Source organism: Pipistrellus hanaki (assembly GCF_964339955.1).
Source record: "Pipistrellus hanaki genome assembly, chromosome: 1".
Taxonomy (NCBI): domain Eukaryota; kingdom Metazoa; phylum Chordata; class Mammalia; order Chiroptera; family Vespertilionidae; genus Pipistrellus; species Pipistrellus hanaki.
The window spans coordinates 1,763,785-1,784,813 of record NC_140503.1 but is presented as its reverse complement, the minus strand read 5'-3'; the positions used below and the strand labels follow the sequence as shown (position 1 = coordinate 1,784,813).

Genomic DNA, 21,029 nt, shown 5'->3' with positions numbered 1-21,029 from the left:
CCTCCGAATATCTCCTGACCGAGTCTCCTCCACCCAAGGCTGCTAAATATGGACTCACTCATCTCAGATTTACAGTGCAGCTCTGTCCTGTTAAAGAGGAGGGGGATTATTTACTCCTTCCATCATTTCTTATTTTTAAAAACATATATTTTACTGATTTTTTACAGAGAGGAAGGGAGAGGGATAGAGTTAGAAACATCGATGAGAGAAAAACATCGATCAGCTGCCTCCTACTGGGGATGTGCACGCAACCAAGGTACATGCTCTTGACCGGAATCGAACCCGGGACCCTTCAGTCCGCAGGCTGACGCTCTATCCACTGAGCCAGACCAGTTCCGGTTCCTTCCATTATTTCTCACACACACCTTGTCATTCTGCCTCCTGGCCAGTCCCTTTTGTCTCAGACCTCCTCATGGAGTTTAGATCACACTTTTATGTCGAGAACTCCCCCATCCCCCGTGCTCTCAGAGAGAATTCCTGTACATCCCAAGTTCTGGCTGTTGGGACACTTGTTTATTATGTGATGTGGTAGGTTTGGTGTCCCTGGTATTCTGATCACCAGAGCCCCGAGTTTTTCCCTCAGGGATGTTTGTTCGGCTCCTGTGTACCAGTTCCTAGAGGACAAGAGGTTGCAGTGATGTGTGGAGATTGCCAGTTGCCCAGTGAAGAGAGAATTCTTTCGCTTTATACGTTTCTGGGTTTTGTTTTTAATACCCAAGTCCATGTTCATTGATTTTTATTTATTTTTATTTTTTTATTTTACATTTTTTTATTAAATTATTATCTGTGTACATATTTTAACATTGCCCCCCCCATACATACCCTCCCTCCCCAGAGTTTTGTGTCCATTGGTTGTACTTATATGCATGTATACAAATCCTTCAGTTGATCTATTATCTCCCGCAGATCTCCCTACCCTCCCCGCTGTAATTTGACAGTCTGCTTGTTGTTTTACTGTCTCTATATCCATCTTTTGGTTCATCAGTTTATAATGTTCTTTAATATCCATAAATGAGTGAGGTCATGTGGTGTTTCTCTTTCATTGACTGGCTTATTTCACTCAGCATGATGCTCTCCAATTCCATCCAGGTTGCTGCAAATGATGAGAAATCCTTTTTTATGGCAGCATAGTATTCCATTGTGTAGATGTACCATAGTTTTTTGATCCATTCATCTGCTGACGGGCACCTAGGCTGTTTCCAAATTCTAGCTATTGTAGATTGTGCTGCTATGAACATAGGGGTGCATATATCCTTTCTGATTAGTGTTTCTAGCTTCTTGGGATATATTCCTAGGAGTGGGATTACTGGGTCAAATGGGAGTTCCATTTTCAGTTTTTTGAGGAAACTCCACACTGTTCTCCACAGTGGCTGCACCAGTCTGCATTCCCACCAGCAGTGCATGAGGGTTCCTTTTTCTCCGCAACCTCGACAACACTTGTCATTTGTTGATTTGTTGATGTTGGCCATTCTGACAGGTGTGAGATGGTACCACATTGTTGTTTTGATTTGCATCTCTCCCATGTTCATTGATTTTTAGAGAGGGGGGAAAGTCAGGAGGGGACAGAAAACATCGATGCGAAAGCAAAATGTCGACTGGTTGCCTCCCACACATGACCAACTGGGGCTGGGGATCGAACCTGACACCCAGTCCATGTCCTGACCGGGAATCAAACCCGAGCCTTCTAGTGTGGGGGGGGGATGATACTCCAGCCAAGTGAACCAAGCCGTGTCATTTTACTTCTTACAACCAGCATCTGCATAAGATTGAAAGGAAATGTATAAAAATAAGTTGAATTAAGACAGTAGAGATAAATTTCTCTTAAATGTTCTTTTATAACGAAACTTTAAAGACTTATTTTTACAGATCTGATGGGGATTCTGACGTTCCAGTTTTCTTTAATAAATTATTTCTGTGCAAATTTAGCTATCTTTAGCCATCAGGCTCACAGTGATCTGAATCTGTGATGTCTCTGGCATTATCACATGTGCAAATCGTTGGCTTTTTAGGAAGTTCTCTGCCAGCCACCCATTGCTCTGGGGTTTCCTACAGCAGCAGCTTGTACTCCGTCAGTCGTACCACTTGAAGGTTTGGAAGGGGTTTGCGTGGAGTCCTGGCTGCGTGTGGACGTGGGAGTCAGGCAGCTCCGAGTCCCGGTCTGGCCCTCCCCGCTGGGGGGGCCGTGGACCAGTCTTCCCTTTCCCGGCCACCTGACGGGGGGAGGCCCCGTTAGTGTGGTCATGGGGGTGGCGCTGGCTCTGCGGCAGACAGGGCCTGGGTAACTGTTAGCAGCCCTCTTGGTTGCCGTGGTGTAAGGTAACTCATTTCCGTCTGTCGGGGTTGACCGGGGGCTGCAGTGGCCATGGCTTTCCTTCAGACGCGGTCCTGAGCTGCGGGCACAGCGGCCGGCCCGGAGTCTGACTGGCTGTTGTGGGAATGGCTGGGAGGTTCCAGCTACAGCGACTGTGCAGCTCCCCCAGCGGGAGCTCAGAGAGCGCTCCGGCCTGGGCGCTGTCGGTGGCTGTCTCCTCCGGCAGCCACGGCAGCCCCGCGGCGTTGGTGTTGGGGGTAAAACGGCCTGCCTTCGGGGCTGAGCCAGCGCTCCCGCCTGGAAGTCTGCTTCTCTGGTCCCATGTTCTACACTCCGGCTCAGCTTGTAGGGCAGATATCTCTCCTGCTCGCAGTGAGCTGCCAGGCCTTGTAGGTGAGACTGGTGGGCGAGGACCAGCCAGAACCTGTGGCTTCTGCAGTTCCTCCCGCCCGGAGCCAGCCACGCCGCAGCCTCCAGAGCCCTCCGCCCTGGCGCCTGCAGGGGTAGGCGGCTGTGTTCGGAGCCCTGGTCTGGCCACACTCCCCACGGGCTCTGGAGGGTCTTTCCTTCTTTTCTGGTTTCCACGTGCCTGCGAGAGGCCGGGTACGATGGCCGCAGGTTCTCTTGTCTTCAGAGATCGTGTTGGATTGGCCCCGGCCATGAGCTGGGACCTGCTCTGAAGTCCCGGTGGCTGGGCCGCCTGCTGGTCCTGGCGGGCAGTCTGTCTGCGGGCTCCCCGGCTTTTCCTGGTGGCAGCTTGGGGGGCGAGTTGGTGGGCTCCCTCAGGTGGAACAGGGGTCTCTCCACATGCAGTGTTTCATCCTCAGACTGTCTTCATGTTAGGACGCCATCATTCCAAGAACGCCAGCCCCGCAGCGCAGACGCTTTGTCCTGCCCTTGCTCACTTCACATTCATCCGTGTCCCATCGGCCAGCGCCAGTCCCACGCCAGAACAAGAGGGAGCCAGAACAAGAGGGAGCGCGTGAGGCAGTGCTGATCGGGGCCAGTTCAGTCCCCCACAGCGTCCATGCTAATGACCCACCTCCTGAGGGCTTCCTGCCACGGTTTTGTTCAAATCTCTCATAGAATTCCTCGGCATGTAAATCTGCTACACTCAGGATGCACTTCCCTGGGACTATACGTTTTGATTTGCAGATACCCGAGTCATACGAAGTTTAGTCACAAACTGTTCTTGCCTGAATCCCATCGTATGTGTGCAGACAGCAAAGTAGCACTCAGCTGGCGCTGGCATTCTCTCGGGCACCTCTGCTTTCTCCCAAGAGGAAGTTGAGGCACGTGGTATTGGGTTAAAGCGACTTCATGGTTACTCTGTACTTGCATGTTAGTTTTAGATGTGAGCTACTGGACCTTACCAATGAACCGGTTCTTAGGTAAAAAGTTAAACTTACATTGCAACAGTGGAAGATGATGTGTAATAACCTGTTTGGGGGAATTGTGTGTTTGTTTTTTAGCTCTTCAGAGAAGTAAGAATAATGAAGATTTTAAATCATCCAAACATAGGTACTTTCTGCTTTCTTAAGTATTTTTGTGTCTAAGTACATTCTTGAAACTATTTCATAAAGTTAAACATGTATTCCAGGAGAGAGATGTCTTCCCTCCTCCAGCCCAGGCACACTTCTAATAAAATATATCTCCAAATTGTTTATCATTTGTATTAACTTTCTGAAATTTGCTAAAGACAAGTTAAAAGCTTAAATATTAGACATTTGAATTTAAAGCTTCAATGCAGTAGAAACATCTATAATTAGATTATAATATTCTAATTTTTTAATTATTGGAAAATATAATTGTATTTAATTCATAGCTAGAGAGAAGGGAATTCTGTTAAGTCAGAATTAAGATTTTCAAAGATAGACCTTTTCTAAGAAAATACTTGTACATTGAACCATTTAAAAAGACTAGGATAGTTATCTACTGGGATTTTGATATGAATTGCTTTATACGGCACAGATTTGTTTTAAGTGTCCTCTGCACAGCTCTGCTGGGTGTGATGAGGTGGCTCAAAGATGAGGAAGGGCCATGGTCCTGTCCTTGTAATTGTAGGACCAAGATGAAAGTGACATTCCCTAATTCTGACCTGTTGTATAGATATCTCCACGGAAATTTTTGATCCCATGTATCATAATAGTTAAAAACAATGTAACTGCTTGTTTACACAGTAATAGCTCCTGCAGTCTAAAAATATTACTTCAAGAGTAAAATAACTTTTATCATGTAGATAGTGAACACTTAATAAATATTGATTAGAAGAATAGTGAAATAATTCTTAAAATCAGCAGTTACTATCAGAATCACTTCTAGGAGGTGGAGAAGTGACATTTGATATTGAGGATATCCTATTAAGAGTTCTTGAGGCACAGGAAGAGAAGACTTAGTTATACTCTGTTTTACCCAATCTGAGCCACTATTATTTAAAAGGCTTTATTATTTTATGAACTCAGAAAAAAATAATGCTGCCAAGCCATCATCCCATTATCAGTGATATTAGCTAAAAAGAGAAAAACTGTGCATCTTAAAATCAGTAAAATATATGCTTGGAGAAAAGAAAAATAAGGAATATTAATAAAAAGAAAGTCCTTCACTTTTTGTTTTAACCCTCTGTTAGCAAGCCAACTCTGGATTTTAAATTCTAACTTCTCATCCAGAACACTTTATATTACTACTGCCAGAACTGGCTAACTTAAGCATATTTATTTTATTTTTTAATTAAGTTATACCCTGATTGGAGTTCTCTCTACTTATTACTAACTGACCTATCTTTGATCTATTACTTTAATAATAGTTTTAAGTGTCTAAAAATTTACTATTGGATTAAAATCATTTTCCCAGGAGAGGAAATATTTGTATTGGAATTTGAGAAAGGTTTTGTTTATATGTTGATGGTTGTCCAGCATATATGTCTTAAATTTATCTCAATGATTTCTTCTTTTTTTTTTAATATATATATATTTTTAATTTATTTTTCACAGAAAGGAAGAGAGAGGGATAGAGAGTTAGAAACGTCGATGAATCATCGACCAGCTGCCTCTTGCACACCCCCCACTGGGGATGTGCCTGCAACCAAGGTACATGCCCTTGACCGGAATCGAACCTGGGACTTTTCAGTGCGCAGACCGATGCTCTACCACTGAGCCAAACCGGTGCCGGCTCAATGATTTCTTGATAACCCAAATATTTCATCTTCGAAATATGATAGTTTTATTCATTAGTTCAACAAACATATATTAAATACTATGTTAGGCATTTTATTTGGCCTATTACTCTCTGTTAAAACATCAGAAAATAGCCCCAATTATAAAAGACTAGCATTCCCCCCACCCTTTGGTAAATTTAATTTTAAAGTATGTATTACCAAAATAAAGTAGATAATGCAAAACAGTGATTTGATACCTTTAGAAATTTAGTTTTATTTAAAAATATGTGTGTTTTAAATTTTTATGGTTTTTAAAAAAATATATTTTATTGATTTTTTTTTATAGAGAGGAAGAGAGAGGGATAGAGAGTTAGAAACATCGATGAGAGAGAAACATTGATCAACTGCCTCTTGCACATCCCCTACTGGGGATGTGTCCGCAACCAAGGTACATGCCCTTGACCAGAATTGAACCCGGGACCTTTCGATCTGCAGGCCGATGCTCTATCCACTGAGCCAAACCGGTTTCGGCAATTTTTTATGGTTTTATGAATTAGCAGTAATCGGAAGGTTATTTCTCTGTCACAGGATCTGGTATGATAAAGTTACTCTGACCCATTGAAAAGAATTCTTTTAAAAGTTCTTTTCATTTAATCACAGTATAATCCCTTCTACTTCCTTACTGGCTTCAGAATAGTAACAAAGGAACCTTGTTTTTGGAGAATTTATGTTTCCCAAACAATACAAATCTCGGGTGGAATTACATATATCCTTGAAGCCAGAATGAAAAGTAAATCGATTTGCACTTGCGGAAGCAGAGTAGATCTGAGCATTCCCTGCATTTTGAATGTGAAATAAGGCTTTTCCCGAGTTGCAGCGGAGGAACTGCTGGGAAGGCAGCTGCCGGGACAGACAGACACACTGCCAGGCAGCGAGAAGGACGGGGCAGCGCACCCCACAGGCTGTGCGTGCACGCCGAGGGACGCCCTGCCGGCACCCAGAAAGAACGTTATTTTTATGAAATTCCAAGGCCTCACAAAGTCTTTTCTGCTGCTGCTGTTGTAATATATAAGGAATGTCGGAAAAGCAGTTTTTAGAGGGCCTCTATTAAAAGCTTAAACAGAAAATGGTTACTTTTTGTAGTTACAGTTTATATGTCCATGGTGTATGCACACAAACATCTGTTTCTTCTGTATCCTCTCCCTCCCCCAGTGAAGTTATTTGAAGTCATCGAAACTGACAAAACACTCTACCTAATCATGGAGTATGCGAGCGGAGGTAAGAAGCCGATCCCTGTTTCTCCTTCTTTCCTTTGGGAAGCTCACACCACACGCCCATATGATCATTGCTAGGTTCCTTTACTGTGCGCACTCATAATACATAGGGTGAGAGTCAGAGAAGCCAGCTGTTCGCAGTTCTGTGGTTGCATTTGTTCACTGTTAACATTTTAAATGGACAGTATCCCAATACTTGGATTTTTTTATTGTGGTAAAATTACACAACATAAAAGTTACAGTTTTATCACTTAGAGTGTACAGTTCAGTGGCATTAAGTAATACACATTGCTGTGTATCCATCATTACCATTTTTCCACACGACTTTTCCATGTTGCAAACTATCGCTCTGTCCCATTCAACACTGCCTCCCTGCTCCCTCCATCCCAGTCCCTGGCCGCCACGTTCTGCTTTCTGTCTTTATGACGTTGGCTGCTCTGGGGACCCTATATGAGTGGAATCATCCAGTTTTTGTCCTTTTAACTGCCTATGTCACTTAGCATAGTATCCGTAAAGTTCATCTATGTTGAAGCATGTGACAGGATTTCCTTTTTAAGACCGAATAATGTGTGTGTGTGTGTGTGTGTGTGTGTGTGTGTGTGTGCGCGCGCGCGCGTGTGTGTGTCTATACCACATTTTATTTATTTCAAGTACTTAGATTTTTAAATATAACCCTGGATATTAGCCTGTTTGAAATAAACTTGTTTTTCCTTATCAGATTTTAATTTCATTGGTGTCCATCTTTCCCAAGGTCAGAAGTGATGGTTTAATGCAATAATTAGATTTTCCTTCAATATTAAGGACTGGTAATTATTTGCCTGCAAGTTTATATAAATGTAGACATTTTCTGACATGAATACAGATAGCCATATTTACAGCTCTGTCTTTCACAAAGATCCCCATTTTCCGGGAGGCTTGTAGTTGTCAGACCTGTGTGGTTGTCGAGGTCAGAAGCTGTCCTGCTTAGCTTGGGTGTTTCCTACTCCTTGCACTGTGTCTGACACATAGCATTTCTCAACAAATAAGAATTTAGTTTACTTTACAAAATTATAAACTACTCGGGACATACTCTATTTGACTATAGTATAGCTTAAATTGTTTTGGGTAGCGTTTTATTTTTTCATTAGCACTGTTATCCAGATGATAAAATCTGAAAACCAAAGTAAATCGTAGCCTCCTTGTAGTGAGTTAACCATTGGATAAAAGATTGGAAGCCTGTTGTGAGCAAGCAGTAGGCACACCCCGGACATCCCTTTTTCGTACTCCTGATTCGTTGTTAGTTGTGTGACTTGTTTTAGATGTGTGGTTGAAGAATGTAGTTGGTATTCCCCAATTGATTAGTCGTAGGAAGAGCTCAAGGATTATTGAAGAACTGAGCATCCATACGGAGTTCTAATACTTGCTGGTCTCCTTAAGGAGTAAACCTTCAGAGCCTTTCCACTGGTGTAGCCTCAGCAGCCACAGCGCCCTCTCTGGCCTGGCCTCTCCTTGAGCTTCACAGTGACGATGCTGTGGCCAGGCAGTGAGGCAGGGAGGCTGGGAAGTCGCACTGCAGTCACTGCCAGGCCTGTGGCCCAGCCTTCCGAGGACACTGTATAGCTGGCCATGGCTTTCTGTTCCCATCTGTTCTAGGCACAGTGCTGTACAGATCGTTCTTCTCTATGAACTAAACAAAACTTCTGGCTAGCCCATGAACCAACAGGTCACTGGTTTGATTCCTGGTGAGAGCATATGCCCGGGTGTGTGGAGGAAGCCGATCAATGTTTCCCTCTCATCGATATTTCTATCTCTCTGTTCCTCTCCTTTCCTCTCTCTCAAATCAATAAAGGATATTAAAGAAAAAAACAAACATCTAAGAAACAGCCAGTTTCAGTAGAAAGAGGATGTGCTTTGGGAAAGAAAGCCGGGGCCAGTCCATCCAGTTCCCTTGTTGGCAGAGTGACCAGATAAGTCTCTGAGTGTCTCAGTAACTCTCGAACATGGTCCTCCTCTGAGAAGCATTTAAAAAGTTCATCAGTGGTGGCGGTGTATTGGCTTTGGCTGTTTGCTTTAATCCTCTCAATTAAGCACTGTCATTTTCAGGACATCTATTTGATTGTTTATGTTTGCCATTTTGAACAATAAAAATTTTCATTAGATTTACTTCCTATTCCTCTCCAGTCTGGTGTTTTTCAGTTTAGCAGAATCAGTGAATTATAGAATTGGAAGGAATCTTAGAAATCATCCAGGACACCTACCTAATTTTTACAGATGAAACTAACACCTTGAAAGATGTTCTATGCCAATTGTTCCATCACTAGTGGCAGGACCTGAATCTTCATCCAAGAGCTTTCTCAACTGTCCTGTCCAGTGTCCTTCCAGCAGCCACCGGGCCCCCGGCCTGGGTGGAGAGAGCCGCTCTTTGCTATTTTTTCCCTAAGAGATAGATAGCCTTTAGGGGTTTTCGGTTTAGCAACTTAATCTGAGTGCTAATCCATCTTTAATAATAAAAGTATAGTATGCTAATTAGACTGGACAGCCAAACGACCTTCCAGACATCCTTCTGGACAAAGCCATGGTGGCAGGGGCCAAGGCAGAGGTGGTTAGGGGGGATCAGGCAGGCAGGCGAGCAGTTAGGAGCTCCTGGATTGTGAGACGGATGTCCAATTGTGAGAGGGCTGGACTGAGGGAAACCACACACACACACACACACACACACACACACAAACCTGCATGAATTTCGTGCACTGGGCCTCTAGTTTTTAATAAGGAAAAAAACATGTGGGATGAATTTCTAATTTATAACTAAGTAATTGTATGATTTTATGATTCCTAAAACTCTTAAGAGGTTTATATGATATTTGAATTTATAAAAGTGTTTTAAAATTATTTTGACAGACTTGGATTTTATCTGTGAGAGCAGAGGAGAATATGAAATGAGTGACCTCTTGCAAGGATCCCTCTGGCTCCCAGAGGGGGAGGCGGGTTAGATGTGAGGAAGGGACAGACCCACTACAATAGCTAATGGGTCTAATCTATTATTTTTTTTTTAAGTCAAAACTGTTTTCCATATGATATGCATATATCTTTAGTTTTCACATTTTAACTACTTGTGTGTTTTTTTAATCCTCACCTGAGTATATTTTTCCATTTATTTTTAGAGAGTGGAAGAGAGAAGGAAAGACAGAAATATCGGTGAGAGAGAGAGACATCGATTGGTTGATGAGAGAGAGTCATGGATCGGCTGCCTCCTGCACACTCCCCACTGGGGATCGAGCCCACAACCTGGGCTTGTGCCCTGACCGGGAATCAAACTATGCCTCCTGATTGACAATCAACCACTGAGCCACCCCGGCTAGGCAAAACGTTTTTGTCAAATGTTATTACTGGTAGTACTTGTGTGTATGAAGTAGACAGGATTCTTTCCTAAACACAGTTCATACCACATTTGTTAAATGAGTCCTCTTTCTGTGGGTTCCAGAGGTGTTTCTTTCTTCTAGATTGATAAGCAATTGGCAGTACTGATACATTCATTGAATGTCACCCCTCTCCCCCAAGAAATGTCCACCGGCGCATTCTCCTGGCTTCTCCCCGCTCTTTGTCCTGGTTCCCTCCCTCTCACATCGCTGCCGTGTCCCACTCCAGGCCCAGCTCTCATCCTGGCTCTTCCCCACCCTAAGCTGCTCTCCCTCCAGCAGCCAGCGTGATCCTTGTAAGAGGTCAGCCATTTTATATCCTCTGCTCTCACTTGGCGCTGAGCCCGAATCCTTACCAAAGCCCAAGCCCCTTCAGGACTCACCCTCCTACCCATTCCTGTGCCCATCCACTGCTGCCCTCGCCCCGTGCTCAAACGTTTGCACACACAAGCACACTTCCTGTTCCTTTGCCCATTTTTTTCTCCTCCACTGTACTTCTTACCATCTGACACACTGTGCATTCTCTTGTCTGTCTACTACCTGTCTCCCCTCCTAGAATGTAAACGCCACAGGAAAGGAACCTTGCTTTGTTCACTGCTCTGTTTCCCAGAGCCTGGAACAGTGCCCGGCAGTTAGTAGGCACTCAATAAATACTTGTTGAATGAATGAGTATGCCCAGGAAGTGCTAGTTTGTCATAGTCCTACAGTGAGGACTTCCTCTTTTAACAAAAACAACATCCATTTCAACTCATCGCTAGGTTTTTATTAAAGCACATTAAAAATGATATTTAAGCCGAAACCGGTTTGGCTCGATAGAGCATCGGCCTGCGGACTGACGGGTCCCGGGTTCGATTCCGGTCAAGGGCATGTATCTTGGTTGCAGCCATATCCCTGGTGGGTATACAAGAGGCAGTGATCAATGTTTCTAACTCTCTGTCCCTCTCTTCCTCTCTGTAAAAAATAAAATATTTATTTTTTTTAATTATATTTAAAATAAAAGTTTATAATTTCAGGGCTTTTATCTAGCTTCAAGATTCTGTAGATGAATTTTACCTATAGTTGAGCTTAAGGCTAACTTAGTTTAAATTCCACATATTTCTGTTTATCTTCATACCTATATTTAAAAATCAAATTAAAGCATTGCTAAGAAGGAAACATAGATTTATGGAAAATAATTGCTCAGAAGTAGGACTTCTTCTTACTTTTATTTCTCTCAATTATAGGTGAAGTGTTTGACTATTTGGTTGCACATGGAAGAATGAAGGAAAAAGAAGCAAGAGCTAAATTTAGACAGGTATGAATTAACGTACCTTTAGTTTATTAATTTGATAAAGTAATCTCAAACCCTAAAACGAACAGGTGTGTGCACATATAAATGGTTATAGGCCCATCGGATGGAGCAGGGGTTGGCCATTCAGTTCAACAAAAATTTATTAAGTGCCTTTTGTGCCAAAGGCACTTCTTTAGAGATAGCCTTGGTTTCTGTTTCTGGCTTTATTATTGGGATTTTAGCTCAGGGTTTTTTTTGTTTGTTTGTTTCATTTGTTTTTTTAATACATTTTTATTGATTTCAGAGAGGAAGAGAGAGAGAGAAACATCAATGATGAGAGAGAATCATCAGTCAGCTGCCTCCTGCACGTCCCACACTGGGGATCGAGCAGGCAACCAAGGCATGGCCCTGACTGGGAATCGAACCGTGACTCCTCCTTGGTCATAAGTTGATGCTCAACCACTGAGCATGGCAGCGGGGTTAGCCTCACTCTTTTCTTTTTTATATATATATTTTATTGATTTTGTACAGAGAGGAAGGGAGAGAGAGAGAGAGTTAGAAACATCGATGAGAGAGTCATCAATCAGCTGCCTCTTGCACACCCCCTACTGGGGATATGCCCGAAACCAAAGTACATGCCCTTGACCGGAATTGAACCCGGGACCTTTCAGTCCCCAAGCCGACGCTCTGTCCATTGAGCCAAACCGGTTTCGGCTAGCCTCACTCTTAACTTTAGTTTTTGACATTTGATCCTTAAAAACCAGTCTTTCATAATATCTATGATTAAAACTATTTCCAGGTTTTTAACAATAATAATTACCGCTTATTGATTGATCACTACCTGCCAGACATGGGAATAAGTGCTTTACCTGTGTTAATGTAACCCAGCAGTCTTGTGGGTTAAGGAATATTACGCTCACTTCCTAGAAATAAGGAAACTGAAGCACCGGCAGATTAAATAATTCGCCCAAAATTTGATGCCTTGTCCTGTGACATCAAAACTCAGAAAACGTTCCCTCATTATGCCACGTTGTTATTAGCCTGGGGATTAGCACGCGTGTTGAACAGAGGGCTTTATGGGAGATAGTCCATGGGCCGCACGGGCTCCGTGGTGGCAGTGTCACTCGGAAGTGGCAGCACTGACGCACTTTAGACAGTATGTGAATGTGGCTCACACCATGGTTTCCAGCAAAACTCTCTACCACAACGAGTGGTGGTGGCCTGGCCCCCGAGGCAGGGGAAGGGGAGGAAGGGAAGGACCGGGCACTTCATGCTTTCACCAGGGCTGTCCTCCACGGCTACCAGTTCTTTATTTAATGGCAGGACAGCCTCATTTCTCCCAGAACTTCGCAATTTTTATTTTATTCACTTAAGATTTTCAAGGTAGAGTATAGATAGGAGCCTTTAAAGTTTTTACAGTATTTGGAAAGGCAGTTTTAGCTGGTTTTCAAGATTTCTCATAACATTTGCCTCTCTTAATTTGTTTAGTCTAGTGTTTATGGTTAAGGATTTATTTACAAATTTAATTTTAAAAACTTAAAAATATTAATGGTACTTGGAATTGAAACCTATTAAATATCAAAGTTTAAACTAATTTTGGTCTATCATTTTACTTATCCTAGCCTCAGTTTTTCTATTTATAAAAAGTGGAAATTGTCTGGCGAGTGTGGCTCAGTGGTTGAGCATCGACCCATGAACCAGGAGGTCACTGTTTGGTTTCCACTTGGGGCACATGTCCAGGTTGCGGGCTCGATCCCCAGTGGAGGGGTGCAGGAGGCAGCCAATCAGTGATTCATCATTGATGCTTCTATCTCTCTCTCTCCCGTCATCTCTGAAATCAATAAATACATTTAAAACTTTTTTTTGGGGGGGGGGGGGGAGTTATACTGGTTGAATTCTGAAGTTATTTTCAGTTCTGTTATTTTATTCTGTTGCCTATGGAAAGAAACTCCAATTTCTCTTCATTACAGAACAAGTCTGGCCATTTTCACAGCTGTACTAAATTTTATAAATTGGCCACCTAAACACCATTATTGTTTTTGTCTCATAACATTGACATTCTTTCCTACTTGGAATGGCTGTGGGTTACCAACTGAAGAACAGCCAGCAGCGGGAGCCTGGGGCCGCCCTCAGGGCTTTGGCACTTTCCCCTAACTCTGCCCTCCCCGCCCTCCCCGGGCCAGGCTTGTCCGGGGACTGGACCTTCCCCCGGGGTGACTTCTCCTTTTCCTCCGGAATTCTGAGTCTGTGTCTGAGGAACCTTCATCGGTCTAATGTCATGAGCAAGGGAGCGTCCCCAAAACGTACAGGTGTGTCTTCCCACAGCGCCAGGTGTGTGGGGGCCTCCCCAGTAAGCCCGTGATCCCCAGCAGGCTGCAGAGAGGAGGGAGGAGATGGAAGCGAGCAGATGGGCGCCCGCAGGGGGACAGGCGGTGTCGGTCTCACCGCACTGCGGCAGCAGCGGCAGCGGGCTCTGAGCTTCACTCGCACCGCCGAGCTCTGAGTTCTTACGGCCCCAGGGGCTGTGGATAGGATGGGGTCCTTAGCCACGTGTCCCGACTCTGGGTGTGCGCGTTCCCGTCACATCCCACTGCCAGCCGTGACTTAGCACTGTATGGCTGTCATGGCCACGGTGCTCCGTGCTGGATTGTCGACAGTGTCCAGAGGCCCGCGCCGCTCTTGCTCTGTGCGTCCAGGACGGGAACGTCTGTGCTGACAACGCGCGCCTTGAGTCCCGCACGTGGAGGGGGTGCAGACCTGGGGCCCAGTTCCCTGAGGCCGCTATGCCAGCCTGGAAGGGCCTCCATGGCGGCGTCTCCTGCCTCTGTGTGTCATTGCCCCGCTTCCGGCCAGTGATGGTTGGCGTCACTTTGACTAGAAAAGGTTTCCTGTTTATGACAAAGTGAAGGGTATGGCGCCCACAAAGCAAACAGCCAGCCCTTGTTCCGTATTCCCAGCCCATGGCCTCTCCCTCCCCACGCCCTCCCCACGCTCACCTGCCTCCCCCTTACGCTGCTCTTGTTCTTTGCAAAGAAAGAGACTCAATCCTGGCTCCACCGTCTCCCCTCGCCCTGATGGTGGTGAGTGCTGCTTGGCAGGTGGGATGGGAGAGGACGCGAGCTGGCACTCCCCTTCCAGCCTGGGGAGCTTCCGGTCCTCAGCCTTTGGAGTGACTGCTTCTAGCTTAAAAGCAGAAGGCAAAAACCAACCATTTATTTGGTGTTTTCAGCTTGTTGTGGCATTATTTTAGCTTTGAACTCATTGGAGGTAAAAGAAGAAAATTCTTTAATCTCTGTGAGAAAGCATAGGGAATAGTGAAATCTGATTCAGAAGCAGACCTAAGAGAGAAATGTCAGTCTCGGTGGGAATCGGGGAATTGGATCAGGCAGAAATCAGATGAAGGTGCCTGTGTCCTGGGAGATGAGCCTGTTACGTTCTGGGAAAACAAAGCTCTTTCGCTTCCCCATTTCCCGTTGGCACGGTAGGGACAGCGTTTCCGAAGTGTCCGCTGCTCCGCACCCCGCACGCTGGCCTGTCGGTGCGGAGGTCTGAGCTGAATCTCCCTTCTCTCTGCAGCCCCGCCCCGCCCCGCTCTCCCTTCTGCTCATGCTGAGCCGCAGTGCCAGCGGATAGAGCAGCCCTCGGGGTGATGATGTCCAGTGTAGGTGTGTGCGTGTGGCTACAATTCAGATTTGATGATGATTGGGAGAAATAAGTGGTATTTTCTTTTTAACCCCGGTTTTGTTTACATAAGCAAAATACTTAACCAAAAGAACAGGAGATGGTCTCTCTCTGGTGGTAGGAGAGGCATATATAGGACAGGGCAAAAGCAGCGTTATAGTTGTGAGTACGTGAGACAGTGTATTCTTATATTTATTAATTATTGCATTATTTTACATATTTGTATAAACTTTTCTATACTTCATGAGATTTCTATAATGAACATATAGACTTTTATCATTAGAAAAGGAGACTTTTGAAAGTAAGTGTGGAATTTTAGCAAAACAGTTCGTCACAGTTCAGTCACGGACTCAGGAAAAGCTGCCTGGAAGCACAGACTCTGCTGAGAGCAGGAGGTCCTACTGAGGCAGCAGCGAAGGTTCCATGGGCCGTGGTGCACACACGTCCCCTCTTCTACTTTACCGCAGAGGAGACGGTTCTTCGAGGAGGGAAGTAGCTTTTGCTGTGCTTGAACCCACACGGACAAAAGGAGAGAGAGTGGGAGCAGATGGGCTGGGAAGGAAGGTGATACCAGGAGAACCAGCCTGGGGGACACCGGCTCTGGAGGGTCCGGCGGCCAGGTGGCTTGGAGCGGTTACAGGGTGAGCTGGTGGTTTGTTGGCCCAGGAACCACACAGAAGTGCTGGCATGAGGAGGGCCCCAGAAGAGGCAGAGTTTCCACTTAATGGAGAGAGAGCAGGAAGGACGTCGGCACCATCTCTTCTTGCCTCGCTCCTGAGCTTCTTCAGATTAGAAAGTTCAGAGCAGGAGGAAATCCCATTTAGAGGTCCATGCAGCAGTCAGGACTCCCTGAGTATCCGGCATGTGTGGCACCGGTGACGGACTGTCATCTGAATGACGAACCTGCGCCGTGAGGATTGCTAACGTGCCTCTCTCCTGTCCAGATCGTGTCTGCTGTGCAGTACTGCCACCAGAAGCGGATCGTTCACAGGGACCTCAAGGTGAGTCCGGCCCGCAGAGGGCGCTCTGTCTGTGCAGCCGGGGCCACGAGGACAAGATAAATCTGTAATTGAGTCCTCTGATCCAGTGACAGTCCACAGCGCTGAAAAGGCAGAAAAATGAGTTTGCCAGAAGTATTTTACATCGCAGTTAAAGGAACTTGTAGTTGGTTTGTGGAGAAAAACCATCACATCAGCAAACTGCCAGGGGCTCCGGACATGCACCCTCACTGGGCAGACAGCGGCCTTGGAGCCTGGCCGTGCCTGCTGCTCTCCTTCGCCGTCCTCCCTCTGCCCTCGTCCTCCCTCTGCCCTCGCTCCTGCGGAGGATCAGGTTCCTGTTTCACAGGGAAATAGAAATGTTCAGCAGAAACTCCCTCCCTCTCCCAACAGTTCTCACTCAGCTGCACCCGCGCCCACCCTCCCCCTCACAGCTGCCCTCTTGCTGCAGGGCAGGGCGCCTCTGCTGGCTCCGCGTTCCGTCTCCCCAGGCCCAGCTGCCTTCCAGCTGCTGCCTCCTGTCTCCTCCCTCTCAGCTGCCTTCTCACCAGCCGCGTTTACGAAAGCTTGCTCAAGGCTGTGCCACCCTTTACCAAAACACTTCCGCCCAACTTCCCTTCTAGAACTTCCTTTTGTCTTCTCCCCAGCACAGCCATGTTTCTCTAAACACTATCTGTACTCTGTCTCAGCTGTCCCCACGTCCTCTCTCCTCACAGACTTGTCACCCCCTCGCATGCTCCTCTCCGCACCCCTCACCGCATTCCCCGTCTGGTAGCTGCAGGGGCTGCTCCTGTCGATGACCCGCTCCATCCCCAGCCAGAGACCCCCCCACCCTCTCCAGCCACTAATGGACCGCCACCTACTGGGCTCAGCAAGCTCATGACCTACAGGTCTTCCTCCCACTTCTCATCCAGGTGCCCTCGCCTTCGCTCTAGCCCAGTGGTTGGCAAACTGCGGCTCGCGAGCCATGGTTTGCTGCTCTGTTGACTAATAAGTTTGCCAACCACTGCTCTAGCCTCACTCGGTCCCAGGTCCTTTAGCTCCTGTTCCCTCCATGTCTCCTGACCGCGGTCCTTCTGTGTCTCCCCCTGTCCTGGCTCAGACCGCCAGGGTCTTGGACTTGGATCACCACACCAGCTTCTTGCCTGGTCTTCCCTGCTTCCAGTGCCCACCCTCTCCTTCCCTCCCTCCCACTCCCCACACTGCAGCCAGAGGACTCTTCTGCAGACACAGGAAGATCCTTGTTGCCCCCTAGACCACACCTCAGCACTCCCACTGCCTGAGGTTGAAAGCCCAAACTCTGACTCCTAGTCACTTCGCGGCCCTTTGTGACTCAGCCACCGAGTCCCCGCACCCTTTGCCTCTCCACACTCCCTCCGTTTCTTGGCCAGACGTTCTCTCACCCGCTCCCCTCCTGTGTCGCCCCGCTCCCCTCCTGTGTCGCCCCGCTCCCCTCCTGTGTCACAGCACTTAGGGCAAAAGTGTCCACTTACTCTCTGCTTCTCCCTCTAAACTCAGAGCTTCCTGAGACAGAGGCCCTTGTTTATGGTCAGATACCCAGACACTGACATAGCGCCTGGTGTGCAATTGTAAATGGGAAATGCTTGTTGAAATCATATAGTCACTGTGATTTGATTCTTTTTTTTTTTTAATATATTTTATTGATTTTTCACAGAGAGGAAGGGAAAGGGATAGAGAGCTAGAAACATCAATGAGAGAGAGACATCGATCAGCTGCCTCCTGCACACCCCCCACTGGGGATATGCCTGCAACCAATGTACATGCCCTTGACTGGAATCGAACCTGGGACCTTCCAGTTTGGCTCAGTGGACATTCTATCCACTGAGCCAAACCGGTTTAGGCTGTGATCTGATTCTTGAGTGAGGTTTACAAATTACCCTCCCCCCCCCCCCCCAATCATTGCCATTATATAGGCATTTAGTGGTTTTATGAAAGGTGGCTGTCCACATAAAACTGGTATTCTTTCTTTTAAAAGTCTGTCAGTCTTGATTAAAAGGACTATTTATTAAAAGTTTGTGTGGGGTTTTTTTTTTATCATGGGAAATTCATTTAAATTATTGCTAGAATTAATTTATATCTTGTTTTCTTATTGGTTCTTAATGTTAAATTAGAAATTCTGATTTACCTTCTTTTTTTGTGGAAGAGTGTTTTCTCATCTTATTCATTAAGATGTATTAACTTTACATCATTACAAAAGGCTTTTATGAAATGCCTAATTCTATCATAGTTCTAAGTATATGTTGGTTAAATTTTATTTTTGTCTTGATGTTTTCCCTCTAGGCTGAAAATCTATTGTTAGATGCTGATATGAACATTAAAATAGCTGACTTTGGTTTTAGCAATGAATTTACTGTTGGCAGTAAACTGGATACGTTTTGTGGGAGTCCTCCATATGCAGCCCCAGAGCTCTTCCAGGGCAAGAAATACGACGGGCCGGAAGTGGACGTGTGGAGCCTCGGCGTCATTCTGTACACGCTGGTCAGCGGGTCGCTGCCCTTCGACGGACAGAACCTGAAGGTAGCGCGGCCGTTGCAGCAGTTTTGTGAAAGCGGGAAGGGCTGTGCAGTGGTGGCTGTTACTGTTCCAGTGTTTTGTGAGGATGGAGTCGGGGGTCTTTTTTAACCTCAAACCTGACTCGCTAGTTTTCTTTCCTCTATTCTTCCCAAAGGAACTGAGAGAAAGAGTGTTAAGAGGGAAGTACAGAATCCCTTTCTACATGTCCACAGACTGTGAAAACCTTCTCAAGCGTTTCCTGGTGCTCAATCCAATAAAGCGCGGCACTCTGGAGGTAATCACGTCACGTCGGGGAAATGAGTAACCTTGGAGTCTCTGTGAAGTGTCTTTAGAACTGGGCTTGGAAGCTGGGTTGAAAACTGTGCTAGATCTTTTAAAGCAGGAATTGAGACATTGAAAACTTTTTTAAAGTTACCCTTTGAGCTATCATCAATGAAATGTTGAACGTAAATTTTTCTACATTTTGTGGTTATCAGAATGCTTTTTTTCTGCTACTAATAAGCAGTTCACCTTTCAGCAAATCATGAAGGACAGGTGGATCAACGCAGGGCACGAGGAGGACGAACTGAAACCATTTGTGGAACCAGAACTAGACATCTCAGACCAGAAAAGAATAGGTAATGGCCCTGTCTGCGTGCTTGGTGTGCACAGCACCATTTCTGTTTGACTCCCATGTCCGCAGGGAAAATAATGGGCGGTTCAGTGCAGGTCCGTGAATCAGCGGATCTGCTGCTGCATGTTTAAGCAGTGTTCTGTTGTTTCCTACAACAGCGCTCAGTAACTCAGAAATAAGCCAACTGCCCGTTAACTGTGTGGTCTTTTGGATCAAATAAAGGAAATTATTGTACCTTAACACAATGGTTTTTTATCCAACAAGACGCATAAATATATTATGTCTTTTTTTTTTTTTTAGATATTATGGTGGGAATGGGATATTCACAAGAAGAAATTCAAGAATCTCTTAGTAAAATGAAATACGATGAAATCACAGCTACATATTTGTTGTTGGGGAGAAAATCTTCAGAGGTAAGAATAATCAGAGAAAAAATTAAACTATCCTTTAAATTATCAGGTTATGTAAATTGTTTTCTTAGTTTTTATTTTTTAAATATCTGTAACACTTGGTATGGCATTTACCTGCAAATAAATAACTCTTCTGACCTATATGAGCTACTGTTTTAACTTTAAGACAATAACCTTACTTTCAGAGGGCAGCCACAGAGTCTGTGAAGCCAGCCCAGGAGCCAGAGCTGTCACATCCCCTTTTTCTACTTCCCATTGCAACCAGTAAAGGCTGTTTATAGTGTTAAAAATAATAATAATGATCACCTTAATGGTGATACTGTCATAAAGTTGGCTTTCATAAGCTAACCTATAGCTATTCGTGTTTAGAAATTATATGAAGTATCAGATGAAGTGAAGAGAGCATTGTATGTTATTTCAAAAAGCCTAGAAAGCTGATAAACACTCCTCCTTCGGTGAGTTTCCGGCAGCCAGACCACGCTGTCGCTGGAGATGAGGGCTCCCGTCTTTGTACGTTTGCTGCTTCTCTCAGTGAGAGGTTTGGGTGTTTTGAGTTTACTTTGCTAATCAACCATCTGGGTTTGTGTGTGGTTTGCTGTTTTTCTCCTTTTCTCTCAGCTCGATGCTAGTGACTCCAGTTCCAGCAGCAACCTCTCACTTGCCAAGGTCCGGCCGAGCAGTGACCTCAACAACAGCACTGGCCAGTCTCCTCACCACAAGGTGCAGCGCAGTGTTTCCTCCAGCCAGAAGCAGCGGCGCTACAGCGACCATGGTGAGCTGGGGCACCCCCCTGGCCCCGCTGGGCAGGACTCCGAGGGGTGCATTGGGCCTGATACCTACCCTCCGCCAGGCGCTGACATGGTACATTCTCCCTGGTACACTCCAGGACTTTTTTTTTTATCCTCACCCAAGGATATTTTATTTGTATTGACTTCAGAGAGGAAGGGGGAGAGAGAAAGCAATAGAAACATGAATGATGAGAGAAAATCATTGATTGGCTGCCTCCTGCATGCCCCTTTACCAGGGATTGAGCTCAAAACCTGTCATGTGCCCTTGGCTGGAAACGAACCTGGGACCCTTCAGTCCTCAGGCCTGGGCTCTATCCACTGAGATAAACCAGCTGAGGCTTCCCATTGATTTTTAGAGAGTGGAAGGAAGGGGGAGAAAGAGATTAAAAAAAAAATTGATGTGAGAGAGACACATCAGTTGGTTGGCTCTTGCAAATGCCCTGACGTGGGGTTGAGGATTGAGCTTGCAAACAAGGTATGTGCCCTTGATGGAATCGAACCCATGGCCTTTCCGTCCGAGGGAGGATGCTCTGACTGAGCCAAACCGGCCAAGGCCATCCCGTGACTTTTGGTGGGTAAGGCCTAGCTGGGTGGAAACTT

General features: G+C 45.7%; 1 protein-coding gene across 8 annotated transcripts in view; it reads left to right on the top strand.

Annotated features, from left to right (window-relative positions):
- MARK3 (microtubule affinity regulating kinase 3) overlaps window positions 1-21,029 on the top strand; it is a 76,974-nt gene that overhangs the window by 38,306 nt on the left and 17,639 nt on the right. For 6 of the 8 annotated variants that reach the window (XM_084871597.1, XM_084871595.1, XM_084871596.1 and 3 more), the window contains 9 exons: window positions 3,784-3,832; window positions 6,678-6,743; window positions 11,358-11,428; window positions 16,030-16,086; window positions 18,385-18,621; window positions 18,773-18,892; window positions 19,136-19,235; window positions 19,532-19,644; window positions 20,260-20,413. In XM_084871597.1, coding sequence (XP_084727723.1) covers window positions 3,784-3,832; window positions 6,678-6,743; window positions 11,358-11,428; window positions 16,030-16,086; window positions 18,385-18,621; window positions 18,773-18,892; window positions 19,136-19,235; window positions 19,532-19,644; window positions 20,260-20,413 — 967 coding nt within the window. The remainder of the gene's footprint in view (window positions 1-3,783; window positions 3,833-6,677; window positions 6,744-11,357; window positions 11,429-16,029; window positions 16,087-18,384; window positions 18,622-18,772; window positions 18,893-19,135; window positions 19,236-19,531; window positions 19,645-20,259; window positions 20,414-21,029) is intronic. The other 2 variants (XM_084871598.1, XM_084871599.1) reach the window with 2 other exon arrangements.